Raw genomic sequence first — 17,309 nt, 5'->3', positions numbered from 1 at the left:
CCCTTTCAGGCTTTCTTGATTGCCTTCACACCAGGTTTCTTACCACGACTGCTTTACCAGTACAAGTTTGACAACAATCTGAACGGATATGTTAATTTCACTCTGGCCTATGCTCCGCCCAGCTACACCAGCCATCCCATGTGCAGGTAATAGTGATCATAAATACACACTGGAACACACTATAGTAGATATAGTTTAGCTGTTGTATATACTTTAAGGCATAGTTCCTTGAAATGTTTAGATATGTGATTCCGTAGCTTGACAGCGGTCTATGGAAAATGAGTGACTGCAATCCACACTTTAGTTTTGTTAGACTAGCCACTGCCAACAAATGCTTATATTAGGATATTTATACCAAACCCCCATGCAAGTCAAACTCCCTTGTTTAGCATGTTTTACATTTCATCTCAAGTCTTTCCAGTAGAGGGCAGAATTGGTGATGTTGACAATCCTGACCTGTTGTTGACAACCATGAATGTGTTGCCTGTAGATATAAAGCCTTTAGGGACAGCAATGGAAATTACACTCTGGTTTACTGGGAACTCCTGGCTGTAAGGTTAGGCTTCATCATCACTTTCGAGGTATGCAAGGAACTGACTGTCTGTCTCTCTGTCATTGTTTGCTTTCTACTTGCTCCTCTATTTAACCTGTGCCTTTTGCATTCTCTCCTAATACTGTGCCCTGTCCGTCTTTCTATTCATTACTTGTTCTGTCCTACCCCCTTATCTACTACCTGTGTATGTTATTTTGTACCTGTGATCATTTGAAGCTTGCTAATCTTTGCCTATCAGGCTTTCACATGGTATTTTACTATTTTATATTTTATCACCTTTACTCTATTGATACTACTCTCCTCAGAATCCCTCTACTTCCGCTGAGGTTTCTGTCTAATTTCACACTGTCTTCTTTTCCATCACTCTGTCTCACTATCTATCTCTATCTATTTATCCTTCTTTACCTTCCTGTCACCCCCAATGTATGCTCTTTTCCCTCCATCCCTCTCTCCAGCTTGTAGTGTTTTTCTTCCTGCAAGCGATAGACTGGATGGTGCCGGATGTCCCTGAGTCTCTGGAGCTGAAGATGAAGAGAGAGCGCTACTTGGCTAAGCAGGCCCTGGCTGACAATCAGGAGGCCCTGTTGGTGAGTCAGCGTGCCCCGGCCTCCAGCCCAGGTCAGTGGAACATGGCGATGCTCACACACCCTCACCACACACCCACTGCTTTCCTGCAAAGAATCATTGTGGTGGTCAGGTTGTTATTGCAAAAGAAAATGTGTTGTCATGACTTACCTGGTTAAATAACGTTGTGCCTAAGAACAGCCCTAGCCATGGTATATTGGCCATATACCACACCCCATCGTGACCTATTGTATGTATAACACCCTTTTCCTCCTTCGGTTACGTTTTATCCCTGTTATATTATATTAGTGGTTACTTATTAGCTAGGGCTCCTGTTCATTTGAAACTACACACACATAAAGTGAGTCATTAAGGATTTAAATTGGCACCCTATTCCCTATGTAGTGCACTGCCATATGGATCTGGTCAAAATAGTGCACTATATATGGAATAGGGTGCCATTTGGGTTACAGTCAGTATCTCATTGGATCCAGTGTACATTTCCTGGACTATTAAGGGCGGTGAAACCAGGCAGAGACATGAATTGATTGATTCTAAAGCTGCTGTATAAGTAGTGCAAGCAGTGGTGTTAATAAGTTACGTATTACATTATTACAGAAACCGATTTGATCTTCATAAATGAATTCCAGACTTTATATCCTTTTATAGACTTTATACCCCCCCCACACATACACGCACACAAACACAAAAACCCATGCGCCTTAACTCTAACATTGTACTGCTCAAGTCAGCAGCAGCTAGCCTGTTTGCTCTGTGATTCATACTCAGTAAAAACACATGCACAATGTTTAAAGACTGGGCTCACTACAACGGTCATAATATGGCGATAGAAATGCTAAAGTGTTCAAAGCCAGACCCATATAACCTTAACCTAAGTTATTGCATGCATAAGACTTTTCCCATGGCATGTGTAGCCTCTCTCTCTCTCTTCGCATCCCATCAGCACAAGACTGGTGTTTGCTTGCCCATTGTTTCTCGTTGTGGTCCTTTAAATTGTGTGGTGGTGGGTGTGCATCCCCGTGTTCTGACCATGCCATTGTGGGAGTTTTGTTTCTTGTCGTGAACGTCCTGGATGGGGTGAGTAGAAATTCTCACTAATGCAGTCTGTTAAGCTTCTAAGTAATATATATATATATACAGTACCAGTCAAAAGTTTGAACACACCGACTCATTCCAGGGTTTTTCTTTATTTTTTACTATTTTCTACATTGTAGAATAATAGTGAAGACATCAAAACTATGAAATAACACATATGGAATCATGTAGTAACCAAAAAGGTGTTAAACAAATTAAAATATATTTTATATTTGAGATTCTTCAAAGTAGCCACCCTTTGCCTTGATGACAGCTTTGCACACTCTTGGCATTCTCTCAACTAGCTTCATGGGGTAGTCACCTGGAATGCATTTCAATTAACAGGTGTGCCTTATTAAAAGTTATTTTTGGAATTTCTTTCCTTCTTAATGGCTTTGAGCCAATCAGTTGTGTTGTGACAAGGTAGGGGTGGTATACAGAAGACAGCCCTATTTGGTAAAAGACCAAGTTCATATTATGGAAAGAACAGCTCAAATAAGCAAAGAGAAACGACTGTCCATCATTACTTTAAGACATGAAGGTCAGTCAATTTGGAAAGTGCAGTCTCAAAAACCATCAAGCGCTATGATGAAACTGGCTCTCATGAGGACCGCCACTGGAAAGGAAGACCCAGAGTTACCTCTGCACAACCATGAAGCTGGTTGAGAGAATGCCAAGAGTATGCAAATAATCTCTTTGTTTAACCTCTCTGGGACGCAAACGTCCCACCGGCCAATAGCCAGGGAAAATACAGCGCGCCATATTCAAATAACATGATATAAAAATCAAACTTTCATTAAATCACACATGTAAGATACCAAATTAAAGCTACACTCGTTGTGAATCCAGCCAACATGTCAGATTTCAAAAAGGCTTTTCGGCGAAAGCATAAGATGCTATTATCTGATGACAGCACAACAGTAAACAAACAGAGTAGCATATTTCAACACTGCAAGCACGACACAAAACGCAGAAATAAAATATAAATCATGCCTTACCCTTTGACGGAATTCTTTTGTTGGCACTCCAATATGTCCCATAAACATCACAAATGGTCCTTTTGTTCGATTAATTCCGTCGATATATATCCAAAATGTCAATTTATTTGGACCGTTTCATCCAGAAAAACACAGCTTCCAACTATAGCCACTTCTCTACAAAATATATCAAAAGTTACATGTAAACTTTACCAAAACATTTCAAACAAATTTTGTAATACAACGTTAGGTATTTTTAAACGTTAATAATCGATCAATTTGAAGACGGGATGATCTGTGTCCAATACAAAAGAAAACAAACTGACGCAACTTTTTTCGTAACGTGGCTCTCTCAATAAATGTACTTCATGTGACCCTCATTTACGATAGCCCTACTTCTTCAGTACACAAAGGAATAACCTCAACCAATTTCCAAGGACTGGTGACATCCAGTGGAAGCGGTAGGAACTGCAAGCAAGTCCATTAGAAATCTGGTGTCTCTAAAAAACCTAATTGAAAAGACAGTGACATCAAAAAAATACAAATTCTGAATGGTTTGTCCTCAGGGTTTTGCCTGCTACATAAGTTCTGTTATTCTCACAGATATGATTCAAACAAAACAATTTTAGAAACTTCAGAGTGTTTTCTATCCAAATCTACTAATAATATGCATATCTTATATTCTGGGGATGAGTAGCAGGCAGTTGAATTTTTGCATGCTATTTTTCTGAAAGTGAAAATGCTGGCCCCTGCCCACAAGAAGTTAACAAGAATCTCTTAAAAAATAATCTCTTTGTTTAACACTTTTTTGGTTACTACATGATTCCATATGTGTTATTTCATAGTTTTGATGTCTTCACTATTATTCTACAATGTAGAAAATAGTACAAATAAAGAAAAACCCTTGAATGAGTAGGTGTGTACAAACTTTTGACTGGTACTGTATATATAATATTTTAAAATTAAGTTAATCAATCCATTAAAGACGTCTCGTAAAACGAGTTTAATGCTGTAACTCAGTAACATAACATGATAGAGCAAGCACCTAAGTGTCTACCGGCTGTCTGTTTGGGTCTACCGTCTGTCTGCTTTTGTGTGCTACGATTTTTCTAACCAAAGCTGTACCCATGTTTTCTCTCCCCGTCCAAACTGTACTGTATGTCTCAAAGCAAGCGACGCGTCCTTTGGCAACATGAGTTAGGACTGCAGTGCATAACTTATTTTCCAAGAGAAGCGGAACGGACGGGGAGGAGAGGTAGAGTGAGATAAAAGAGACTCTTTTGCATTTCAGGTCCCATCAATGAATTTGTTTCCCTGTTGGCACTCTGTCTATCCACTATGGTCAGTGTTTAGGTTTGTTTACAGCAGGGGTGGCCAAACGTATCTGCAAAGGACCGATGTGGTTGCAGGTGTTTGTTCCAGCCAAGTGGTAACACACCTGATTCAAATGATCAATTTATCATAGTCTTTCATTAAGACTTTTATTAGTTGAATTAGCTGTGTTACTGCTAGGCACCTACACCGGCCTTTTGCGGGTAATATTGTGGTTTGCACCTGGTTTACAATATGTGAGAGTTGGTTTGTATTGTTACGTTTTTGTTGCTTTTCTATGAGCTGATGACTTGATTTCTGTCCTTCAACTATGATGATTTGTGATGTTCTCACTTTGTTAAATGGATGAGCTTGTTATAATGTATATACACATAGGTATACTTACATATTTACATATGTGAAACTGGTCCTGCTTTTCTACACTATCACTCTATATTTGTAATGAGATAGACCTGGAACATATTGGGAATCTTGTTGCTTATCTTGTTTGTACTGTACTATACGATTTGAAGTCTTTCTACAAGTGTAACACGTTTTGCGCAAGCTGTTTTGCATTTCAAATTTTGGAAAATAACTCTGGTTGGATGAATAAGATACAGTACCAATAAGGTGTCAATCTGAAATAAATTCAAGTTCAAGATACCAGAGACCTTTGTTGTTATCTTACCGAAAAATCTGCTCCCCTTTCCTCCCCACGCCCTCAGAAACGTGAACTCCCCTCAGAAAAGGAGAACTCCAGCCAGATGAAATCCCTCTGATTTATTAGGAGTCAGAGAGAGACAGGTGTTCTGTTAATTAATTCTCTCCCCTCTTTTCCCTCTGCTCCTACCCACCCTTCTGAAATATTCCTGTGGCCTTCGGCGACTTCTTTCCTCCTTTCTCTTGCTCTCTCACCCCTATTCTCTTTCTCTCTCTTTCTCTACCGCTGTAGCGTTCATCTTTTGCTTGCTATGCTTGCTGTGAGTGTGTTCCTCTGCCATTCAGCCTGCAGGAAGTGTGCGTTAGTACATGTCAGTTAGTGGAGTAAGGTATGCAACGTGGTCACAGTCTTCCACAGAGACTGTGCATTCCAGATGGCACCCTATTCCCTATATAGTGCTCTCCTTTTTATAGGGTTCTGTAGGCAAAAGGTGCTATTTGGGACATGGACATTGTACTAATGGTTCTCCCATTATACCTCAACATCACACTTAGAGTAACTGTCATTTGAAAATCTCACTTTAAAAAGTACATATTCTGTTAACCTCTCTGGCATCGTTCGGGACGCTAGCGTCCCACCTCGCCAACAGCCAGTGAAATTGCAGGGCGCCAAATTCAAAACAACAGAAATCTCATAATTAAAATTCCTCAAACATACAAGTATTTCACACCATTTTAAAGATACACTTCTCGTTAATCCAACCACACTGTCCGATTTCAAAAAGGCTTTTCAGCGAAAGCAGAACATATCATTATGTTAGGTCAGCAACTAGTCACAGAAAGCATTCAGCCATTTTCCAACCAAAGAGAGGTGTCACAAAAAGCAGAAATATAGATAAAATTTACCACTAACCTTTGACGATCTTCATCAGATGACACTCCCAGGACTCAATGTTACACAATACATGTATGTTTTGTTCGATCAAGTTCATATTTATATCCAAAAACCTCAGTTTACATTGGCGCCATGTGCAGAAATGCCTCCAAAACATCCGGAGAAATTGCAGAGAGCCACATCAAATAACAGAAATACTCATCATAAACTTTGATGAAAGATACATGTTTTACATAGAATTAAAGATAAACTTGTTCTTAATGCAACCGCTGTGTCAGATTTCAAAAAAGCTTTACGGCAAAAGCACAATATTCAATAATCTGAGAACAGCGTTCAGCCACCAAAGCAAGCCATACAGTTATCCGCCAAATTGTGGAGTCAACAAGTCAGAAATAGCATTATAAATCTTCACTTACCTTTGCTGATCTTCGTCGGAATGCACTCCCAGGACTCCCACTTCCACAAGAAATGTTTGTTTTGTTCGATTACGTCCATATTTATGTCCAAATACCTCCGTTTTGTTCGCACGTTTAGTTCACTATTCCAAAGGCACAATGCGCGAGTGCAAAATCCAGACGAAAAGTCAAAAGAGTTCCATTACAGTTTGTAGAAACATGTCAAACGATGTTTACAATCAATCCTTAGGGTCTTTTTATAATAAATCTTCAATAATATTCCAACCGGACAATAGCGTATTCATTACAGAGGAAAAAGAAGGAACGGCGCGCCCGCGTAACCGCGCAGTAAACAACTCATTGGACTCAGCCTAGTCCACTTGTTGAAACAGCTCTTATTCGACCCCCTTCCACAATAGAAGCCTCAAACAACTTTCTAAAGTTGCTATCTGCTGGAAGCCCTGGGAAGTGCAATCTGGCCCCATAGACACAGCATATTGGATAGGCAATCACTTAAATGAAACTACAAACCTCAGATTTCCCACTTCCTGGTTGGATTTGTCTCAGGTTTTTACCTGCCATATGAGTTCTGTTATACTCACAGACATTATTTTAACAGTTTTGGAAACTTTAGAGTGTTTTCTATCCAAATCTACTACTTATATGCATATCATAGCTTCTGGGCCTGGGTAACAAGCAGTTTACTCTGGGCACCTTATTCATCCAAGCTACTCAATACTGCCCCCCTTTCCCAAAGAAGTTAACTCATACCCACATAATGTTGTTGACTCATCCTATACTCATATTTGTGGCCAAAGCAAACTTCCATCTCAAACTGCTGGCCAATCAGCTGTCTACTTGCATGAATATTTTTAATGACCTGTATACATCCACACCATTTAAACACAGAAAAGCTGCTTCTTAAACTTCTTAACATACTTAATAAACCTATTTGGAAGGAAAACTATTTCACTCATTTTGTAATTAATTACAGGTCATATTTCATAGAAATCTGGAAACACTGGACATTTACTTAAATAGAGTGGGGAAGCACTGAAAGGCAGGGAGCGAGAAAACCCATAACACCACCCATTGTAACCTACTGAAAAGTGTCAACTTGTCATCAGGGTTGGGTAGGTTACTTTCTAAATGTAATCCGTTACATTTACTAGTTACCTATCCAAAATTGTAGTCAGTAACGTAACTTTTGGATTACCCAAACTCAGTAACGTAATCTGATTACATTCAGTTACTTTTAGATTACTTTCCGCTTAAGAGGCATTAAAAGAAGACAAACATGTATGTTACCAATTGAACCACATCTATTGCAGGATAAATCAATGTTAACGTTTACATAGCTGGCCATATATTGATGTTACATTTTACTTTATGGGTTGGTTATGTAGGCTTCTTTTAACCCATCGCTTTCTACTACTTATAATAATATGATTAAATGGTATCTTTACATTAAAAACCAAAGTCTATCAGAATTCTGGTCACGGGCCTCCCGAGTGGCGCAGTGGTCTAAGGCACTGCATCGCAGTGCTAGCTGTGCCACTAGAGATCCTGGGTCGAGTCCAGGCTCTGTCGCAGCCGACTGCGAACGGGACACCTATGGGGCGGCGCACAATTGGCCCAGCGTCGTCCAGATTAGGGGAGGGTTTGGCCGCTCTAGCGACTCCTGTGGCGGGCCGGACGCATATACACTGACACGGTCGCCAGGTGTACCTTATTTCCTCCGACACATTGGCGTGGCTGGCTTCCGGGTTAAGCGGGCATTGTGTCAAGAAGCAGTGCGGCTTGGTTGGGTTGTGTTTCGGAGGACGCACGGCTCTCGACCTTCGCCTCTCCCGAGTCCGTACGGGAGTTGCAGCGATGGAACAAGACTGTAACTACCAATTGGATACCACGAAATTGTTGATAAATACCAACAACAAAAACAAAAAATAGAATTCCAGTCATTCCAATAAATGTTATACCCCTTGGTCTTCAAGAACAGGACTTGGAAATATGGAAGTATAGATTAGCCAAATTGTTTACCTGAGCATCACCCCAAAACTAAGGACTTAGTATGCCAGCCCTACTCTGTTGTCATGTAGGACTGATTGGGCTCATTGATTCGAGTTGCGTTCATGGAATGGTATGCTTTGAGCACTACTGAAAAGTGCTATTTACATGTGAACCAACATAACTTTTTGTTGGTGACACTTTGATTATCTTGATAATATGCAGCTCTTTAAAGGGCAAATCCACAGATGAAACAATAACAAAATGGTCGCCCGCCTCTTTTGGTAAAAAGCTGAGGAATGGGCCTGGAGAAATGTAAGCACTCTCGGATTAATGGACAGAGCTATGGATGCAAGGATTGACCATTCATGATATCAATTTTTTTAAACCATGTTATGAGGCTATACAGTGTTTGTTCACATTTACAAAGTTTACAAACATTGGAGAAAAACAAGCTTATATTTTGTGTTCTCATGGAGTGTGACAGTTGAACTAAACTCATGAGGCATTTATAAATTATATTCTTGAAAAATCTCAAATATGAAATATATTTTTATTTGTTTAACACTTTTTTGGTTACTACATGATTCAATATGTGTTATGTCATAGTTTGATATCTTCCCTATTATTCTCAAATGTGGAAAATAGTAAAAATGAAGAAAAACCCTGGAATGAGTAGGTGTGTCAACTTTTGACTGTGTGTGTGTGTGTATATATATAAGTACAAAAATTGTTTTAGCAACTACAGATTGCCCCTTTAAGTCTATCAAAAGTGTATGAGTTTGAACATGTGTCCATTAGGGCTATGGATTAAAAAATGTTGTCTGCATGAATTAGATTGAGCAATAAAAGCCCCACTTTTATTCCATAGGTTGGGATCCGCACTGTGCAGCTGTGCAAGAGCCATTTTTCACTGGTTTCAAAAACAATGATTGACAGGCAGCTTAAACTTCTTGAATTTAACCATTATTGGGTTCAAATACACATGTAGATTTGTGAACAGCCGTCCACAACAACCACAATCTGTAAGTCACAAATAGCTAAATGAGAGAGCAGCAGTGTGATTCACATCAATGCACTATGTAGATATCAATAATATGTGATATCCATATCACCGTAGACTAAACCACTGCTGTCATCCTTACCTCCAAGCGTTTATTCAAATTTGATCATCTTTGGATGCCAACAGCAGTCGCACCATTGGAAGACATAGCTTGGACTGTAGCCTACAAAAGCCTATTCCTGCTCTTTTCCCGCGATCCATCAAACCCATTTGGTGTGTCATCATAGTGGTCTCTGACTTGTGGTCAGACTCACTCAGGTGGAACGAATTTAAACTTGCTCCTTTTTTCAATGCTGATTTGAATGTCTTTGAGAAAACAACAGACGTTTCAAAGATTTTTTTTTGCAAACCTCCTTTCTGAATTTAAAGTAATCCTCAAAGTTTTTCAAAAGTATCTGTATCTGATTACAATATTTTTGCTGGTATCATAACGGATTACAATTACCGTTTTTTTGTAATCCCTTACATGTAACGGATTACATGTAATCCAATACTCCCCAACACTGCTTGTCATGTAACCACAAACAAGTTGTCATTGTAAGATGGAATGTACAATATTGTGTAGAGTTTTTATGATAGCACATAAACTGGCTTGATAGATTTCATGATGAAAGAACAACTTTAGAATTTTTTATTGGTAAAATCTGGAAAACTGTTCAAATGAGAACAATTAGACTTTCTCTCACCACTGCTTAGTAGAGGGTTGACCGAGGTAACCATTTTTTATGTTTAATTAGGGAGTTATAATGCTTGGGAGAGGGAGAAGCCAAGTAGTTCAAGCATGCCTTTGCAAATACTTTCTTTCTCCAAACTGATACTAGCTACTTACTTAATTGCATGGGAGCAAACACACACACACACACACACACACACACACACACACACACACACACACACACACACACACACACACACACACACACACACACACACACAAACACACACACACACACACACACACACACACACACACACACACACACACACACACACACACACACACACACAGACACACACACAGACACACACACAGACACACACACACACACACACAGACACGGCCTGAGCACACACACAGACAGACACACGCCTGAGCGCACACACTGTCTACTTCCCACCCCTTTTTCCCTCCTACTTGCCTTCTATCCACTTTCAGTGCATTTCTGTTGACACACAAGGATCCGACCCATGCACACACACACACACACACAGACAGACAAACTATCACACATATTCACAGAAAGGAAAACATTTTCTCTCACGCAGATGGCTGCTAGCGCACTCCTCTCTCCCTCTCTTTCTATAAGCAGGTGTTGAAATGCAACACTAACTATTAGAGGCCGAGAGAAAAAGAGGGGGAGAGGAAGGAGAGAGAACGGGAGAGAGTGCACTTCCCCAACTGTAGCGGAGAGAGAGAGGGGACGAGAGGGATTGTCAACGAGGAGAGGGAGAGCAGAAGCCTAAAGAGGGATCTGCATGGTAAGTAACCAGACCAGCGAGCACTTTTTTTCGTTTAAAGTTCCTGTTTTTTGTTGGAGGGAGAAGAAAATAAAGATACAACGGAGGACCCTGTCCCCTACTTCCCCTTTCTGGACGAGTGGAGTAAAAATCTGAGGAAGACCCGAAGGGAAAGAAGCTGGGAGGGACACAAGGCAGTCATGGATAGCACATAGAGCCTCAGCCAGACGCTAGGATGGCCTGGATTCACACACTGTCGCTGGCAACCATCCAGCTCAGAAGCTACTGATACCCATGAGGTAGTACAGCCCATCTATCCATACATATTCGTATATATCGCTCTGTGTGCAATGCAATGTTGACGTGTACACTAACCAAGGGTGTACCGTTGTTAGTTATTGTGACCTTCGGGTAAGGGGGGTGGGGGGGTGGATTTTGATGTTGCATATGAAAGTTAAGCTGTCCTGTTTTTGAGGGGGTGAGTCAAAACAGTGCCATGGTGCTGCTTTCAGACTGCATTGCTGCATGTCAGATGCACAGATTTAGAGGTAGATGAAAACAAAGATAAACAAAAACACCCTCAATTTGACATTATATTAATATAATGTCAACTTGAGGGTGTTTTTGTTTCATTGTTATTTTCATGGCAATTGTACTGGGAGTGTGTGTTCCTCCAATGTGCGGTCTGTTTCAATTACACATGGTGTGCTGTTAGAGTGAGACAGTTTGTGAGTTCAAGGGTACATTTTGAGTATCATAGGGGGTGGGGTGCATTCTATACTATTTCACTGTTATGAAATTAAACTTTATTTTAAAGTACATTTAACATCTCTACACATAATACAGTAAACTAGGCTCAATAAATAATAATAACAATCCCTGACGTGCACTGTAATCCAGAGAGACTGACTTTACAGTCGATGAGTCATTATAGTGTAGGTCTGCAGTATACGGATACATAATACATGTAAAATACACACGCATCTGTCAATACATGGAGATACTTTAGAAACACCACACGTACAGACTCAACCTTTCACATCAATTATACAATGGAATGGCAAAATATTCCATTGGAAGCATTGTTTGCATCAGTAATAGTTCCCTATCCTTGGGCATAGCATGGGAAATGAGGCTTTGCAAGGCTTTGAGGCTGGAGTGTAATGGTTACAGTAGGAGCTGTGATTAGTTGCAGAGCAGGGCAGGTAAGTGCATGTTTGGGATATGTCGGGGGAGAGGATTGTTTAAAAAAAACTGCACGGCGCCGTAGTGCGCACACACTCCTTTCAAGTCTTAGTCTACACCAGATCAGTTGGAGGCACTCTCCATAAACCTTCAGGATCTTTCAAGTGACTGCACTGTAAACTGAGGAGCAACCATGTGTGTCTGTGTGCGTGTTTGTGTGTTTTTCACAGCAGTGTTTGTGCAGTGAGAGTGTTTTTCTCTCCCACGCTCTGCCTCCAGGTGTTTGTTTGCCCATTTAACTCAGTGTCTCATAGGAACTGCAATCTAGCTAAGCTGTTTACACACCATCATGAGGAACAAACAAATGACTCAATACTGACATTCAACAGTTCAGCAATATAACTGTTTAGTGCCTGCCAGATTATGGTGTGCCTCCCAAATGGCACCCTATTCCCTATGTAGTGCACTACTTTTGACCAGAGCCTCTGATCAAAACAAGTGTGCTACATAGGGAATAGGGTGCCATTTGGGATGCAAGCATGCATCTTATCTGCTCTGTTCCCCGAACTAAGTTTGATTTAGGCCATGTCCTCAAAGACTTCTAGTTTAGATACAGATTGATGTAGCACTAACTTATTATATTATTAATGGCTGTAGCGAGAGAGGGTGAACCAAGGTGGTGCGCGTAGAGAAATCCCACAAGTAATTTAGTCTGTCTCGCTTATGACTAAGTGCATTGTCATTGGGAAAAGGCTGTGTGTGTGTGTGTATGTCTGAGTGGATGTGTGAGGGTATATGTCTGAATCTGTGCTACTGATTTGCCTACAGACCAATAGTATATCTCTGCTTGTGGAGACTGATGTCTGTACAACAGCTGCTACACTCCAGGCCTATACGATGATCTGTACAGAAAAATTTATTAAGAGCCAATGAACCACGTTACATAAAAAGGTTCAACAGGTATTGAGTATACCAAACACTAGGAACATCTTCCTAATATTGAGTTGAAACCCCCCCACCCCCCCGCCCCCAAACAGCCACAATTTGTCGAGACATGGACTCTACAAGGTGTCGAAAGCGTTCCACAGGGATGCCGGCACACGTTGACTCCAATGCTTCCCACAGTTGTGTCAAGTTGGCTGGATGTCCTTTGGGTGGTGGACCATTCTTGATACACACAGGAAACTGTTGAGCGTGAAAAACCCAGCAGCGTTGCAGTTCTTAATAACACAAACCGGTGCACCTGGCACCTAGTACCATACCCTGTTCAAAGTCACTTAAATCTTTTGTCTAGCCCATTCACCCTCTGAATGGCACACATACACAATCCATGTCTCAATTGGCTTAAAAATCCTTTAACATGTCTCCTCCCCTTCACCTACACTGATTTGAAGTAGATTTAACAAGTGAAATCAATAAGGGATCATTGCTTTCACCTGGATTCTTCTAGTCAATATATGCCATGAAAAGAGCAGGTGTTCTTAATGTTTTGTATACTCAGTGTAGATCACAATATTGGGTTTGTTGAATGTAACTTTCTTCAGGAAATGAAACAAATCTCTTGATAACATAGAGCCCAATTCGGACATAGGAAATTACTATTTTCTTGCACACACCTTTCCTATGCACTTCTCAGTAGTTGGTATTAAGACTTACCTTGTGCAGGTGAGCAACGGGCTTTGCAGGCGTGGTTCCCTTGTGTGCGCTAAATAAATGTAATTCAACTGCTGAAAACTCTCCCACTTACTGGCCAACAGATCTTCTTGTGGACTTTTCACTCAATAGGGTTTTCAGTACATTTATCTTCAGCCATCGCATTCAAAACGCTGGTAACTTTTAGTTAGAATTTTGTCCAGACTCACTACAATATATCTAGAGAACGGGTTCAGAATAAAGGAACGGGAAAGAGGGATAGTGAGTTGTACAACTGAATGCCTTTAACTGAAATGTAGAATATTATGGATCAATGAAAGAAAGCCATCTAAATATATGCATAATCAAGCCATCTAAATATATGCATAATCGTCTCAGTTTCAGCACCAATTGGTAGATTTAAAAATACTCTGATCTCATAGATTATTTAGGGTTAGGAAAGTATTTATGAATCATAAACTGGTGAGCAGAGCCTTTACGCAGAAAATAAAGAAATTGGTGGTTTGATTAATTCTGAAAATTGCCACACTCAGTTCTTCAACCAATGGTAATGTAGGAAGAATAGTGTACAATAGTAGGTTATACCGTCATCTATTGTCTGCACTAACCATGGAACTGTGATGCCAAGTATTGCACCATGAGCAGGGTTCAAACTGTTACGGCTTGGTCTGTGCTCCACTCCATAACGTTTTAATTAGCCTTTTTGGTATATTATCGACTGTTACTAATGATCTTCAGCAACAACCATATGGCCTTGACATAATTTACAGAGGAACCAAAGGTAAACAAAATAGTGTAATTAAATTGAATGATAATGTAGGCTATATCAACTGAAGGGAACTAACAGTAAATTGGCAGTTGAATCTGTGTGGTTATTAGGCCTACTGACAGTCGATACTGATAGTGGCTAATATTTAACATGATAGAAATAGGAGAAAGTTGGGGTAGCCTATAGTTAACACGTTCGAGACTGCCCATCCCTGCAAGTTAAAGGCTGTACAATTTAATGCACAGCATTTCATAAACTTTTGTGTGGGAAAGTTGATCAAATCAAATTTATTTATATAGCCCTTCTTACATCAGCTGATATCTCAAAGTGCTGTACAGAAACCCAGCCTAAAACCCCAAACAGCAAGCAATGCAGTTGTAGAAGCACGGTGGCTAGGAAAAACTCCCTAGAAAGGCCAAAACCTAGGAAGAAACCTAGAGAGGAACCAGGCTATGAGGGGTGGCCAGTCCTCTTCTGGCTGTGCCGGGTGGAGATTATAACAGAACATGGCCAAGATGTTCAAATGTTCATAAATGACCAGCATGGTCAAATAACAATAATCACAGTAGTTGTCGAGGGTGCAACAAGTCAGCACCTCAGGAGTAAATGTCAGTTGGCTTTTCATAGCCGATCATTCAGAGTATCTCTACTGCTCCTGCTGTCTCTAGAGAGTTGAAGACAGCAGGTCTGGGACAGGTAGCACGTCCGGTGAACAGGTCAGGGTTCCATATCCGCAGGCAGAACAGTTGAAACTGGAGCAGCAGCACGGCCAGGTGGACTGGGTACAGCAAGGAGTCATCATGCCAGGTAGTCCTGAGGCATGGTCCTAGGGCTCAGGTCCTCCGAGAGAAAGAAAGAGAGAGAATTAGAGAGAGCATACTTAAATTCACACAGGACACCGGATAAGACAGGAGAAATACTCCAGATATAACAGACTGACCCTAGCCCCCCGACACATAAACTACTGCAGCATAAATACTGGAGGCTGAGACAGGAGGGGTCAGGAGACACTGTGGCCCCATCCGATGATACCCCCGGACAGGGCCAAACAGGCAGGATATAACCCCACCCACTTTGCCAAAGCACAGCCCCCACACCACTAGAGGGATATCTTCAACCACCAATTTACCATCCTGAGACAAGGCCGAGTATAGCCCACAAAGATCTCCGCCACGGCACAACCCAAGGGGGGGCGCCAACCCAGACAGGAAGACCACGTCAGCGACTCAACCCACTCAAGTGAAGCACCCCTCCTAGGGACGGCATGGAGTAAGCCAGTGACTCAGCACCAGTAAGCCAGTGACTCAGCCCCTGTAATGGGGTTAAAGGCAGAGAATCCTAGTGGAGAGAGGGGAACCGGCCAAGCAGAGACGGCAAGGGCGGTTCGTTGCTCCAGAGCCTTTCCGTTCACCTTCACACTCCTGGGACAGACTACACTCAATCATATGACCTACTGAAGAGATGAGTCTTCAGTAAAGACTTAAAGGTTGAGACCGAGTCTGCGTCTCTCACATGGGTAGGCAGACCATTCCATAAAAATGGAGCTCTATAGGAGAAAGCCCTGCCTCCAGCTGTTTGCTTAGAAATTCTAGGGACAATTAGGAGGCCTGCGTCTTGTGACCGTAGCGTACGTGTAGGTATGTACGGCAGGACCAAATTGGAAAGATAGGTAGGAGCAAGCCCATGTAATGCTTTGTAGGTTAGCAGTAAAAGCTTGAAATCAGCCCTTGTCTTAACAGGAAGCCAGTGTAGGGAGGCTAGCACTGGAGTAATATGATCACATTTTTTGGTTCTAGTCATGATTCTAGCAGCCGTATTTAGCACTAACTGAAGTTTTATTTAGTGCTTCATCCGGGTAGCCGGAAAGTAGAGCATTGCAGTAGTCTAACCTAGAAGTAACAAAAGCATGGATTAATTTTTATGCATCATTTTTGGACAGAAAGTTTCAGATTTTTTGCAATGTTACGTAGATGGAAAAAAGCTGTCCTTGAAACAGTCTTGATATGTTCGTCAAAAGAGGGATCAGGGTCCAGAGTAACGCCGAGGTCCTTCACAGTTTTATTTGAGACGACTGTACAACCATCAAGATTAATTGTCAGATTCAACAGAAGATCTCTTTGTTTCTTGGGACCTAGAACAAGCATCTCTGTTTTGTCCGAGTTTAAAAGTAGAAAGTTTGCACCCATCCACTTCCTTATGTCTGAAACACAGGCTTCTAGCGAGGGCAATTTTGGGGCTTCACCATGTTTCATTGAAATGTACAGCTGTGTGTCATCCGCATAGCAGTGGAAGTTAACATCATGTTTTTGAATGACATCCCCGAGAGGTAAAATATATAGTGAAAACAATAGTGGTCCTAAAACGGAACCTTGAGGAACACCGAAATGAACAGTTGATTTGTCAGAGGACAAACCATTCACAGAGACAAATTGATATCTTTCCGACAGATAAGATCTAAACCAGGCCAGAACTTGTCCGTGTAGACCAATTTGGGTTTCCAATCTCTCCAAAAGTATGTGTTGATCGATGGTATCAAAAGCAGCACTAAGGTCTAGGAGCACGAGGACAGATGCAGAGCCTCGGTCTGACGCCATTAAAAGGTAATTTACCACCTTCACATGTGCAGTCTCAGTACTATGATGGGGTCTAAAACCAGACTGAAGCATTTCGTATACATTGTTTGTCTTCAGGAAGGCAGTGAGTTGCTGCGCAACAGCTTTTACA

The 17,309-nt window shown here is 41.2% G+C and overlaps 1 protein-coding gene across 4 annotated transcripts in view; it reads left to right on the top strand.

Moving 5' to 3' along the window:
• The first annotated feature begins 469 nt into the window (after positions 1-469).
• The window catches only part of arhgef19 (Rho guanine nucleotide exchange factor (GEF) 19), a 41,170-nt gene continuing 24,330 nt past the window's right edge, over positions 470-17,309 (top strand). Inside the window, exons 1-2 of one of the 4 annotated variants that reach the window (XM_071348261.1) lie at positions 470-581; positions 1,009-1,171. In XM_071348261.1, coding sequence (XP_071204362.1) covers positions 1,045-1,171 — 127 coding nt within the window. In that variant the 5' untranslated portion in view covers positions 470-581; positions 1,009-1,044. Of the gene's footprint in view, positions 582-880; positions 1,172-10,696; positions 11,278-17,309 lie in introns of those variants that run through there. The other 3 variants (XM_071348260.1, XM_071348263.1, XM_071348262.1) reach the window with 3 other exon arrangements.

This window comes from Salvelinus alpinus, chromosome 17, assembly GCF_045679555.1.
Source record: "Salvelinus alpinus chromosome 17, SLU_Salpinus.1, whole genome shotgun sequence".
In the NCBI taxonomy this organism is placed as follows: domain Eukaryota; kingdom Metazoa; phylum Chordata; class Actinopteri; order Salmoniformes; family Salmonidae; genus Salvelinus; species Salvelinus alpinus.
Note: the sequence above shows the minus strand (reverse complement) of the source record. Positions and strands in the feature narration are given on the sequence as shown.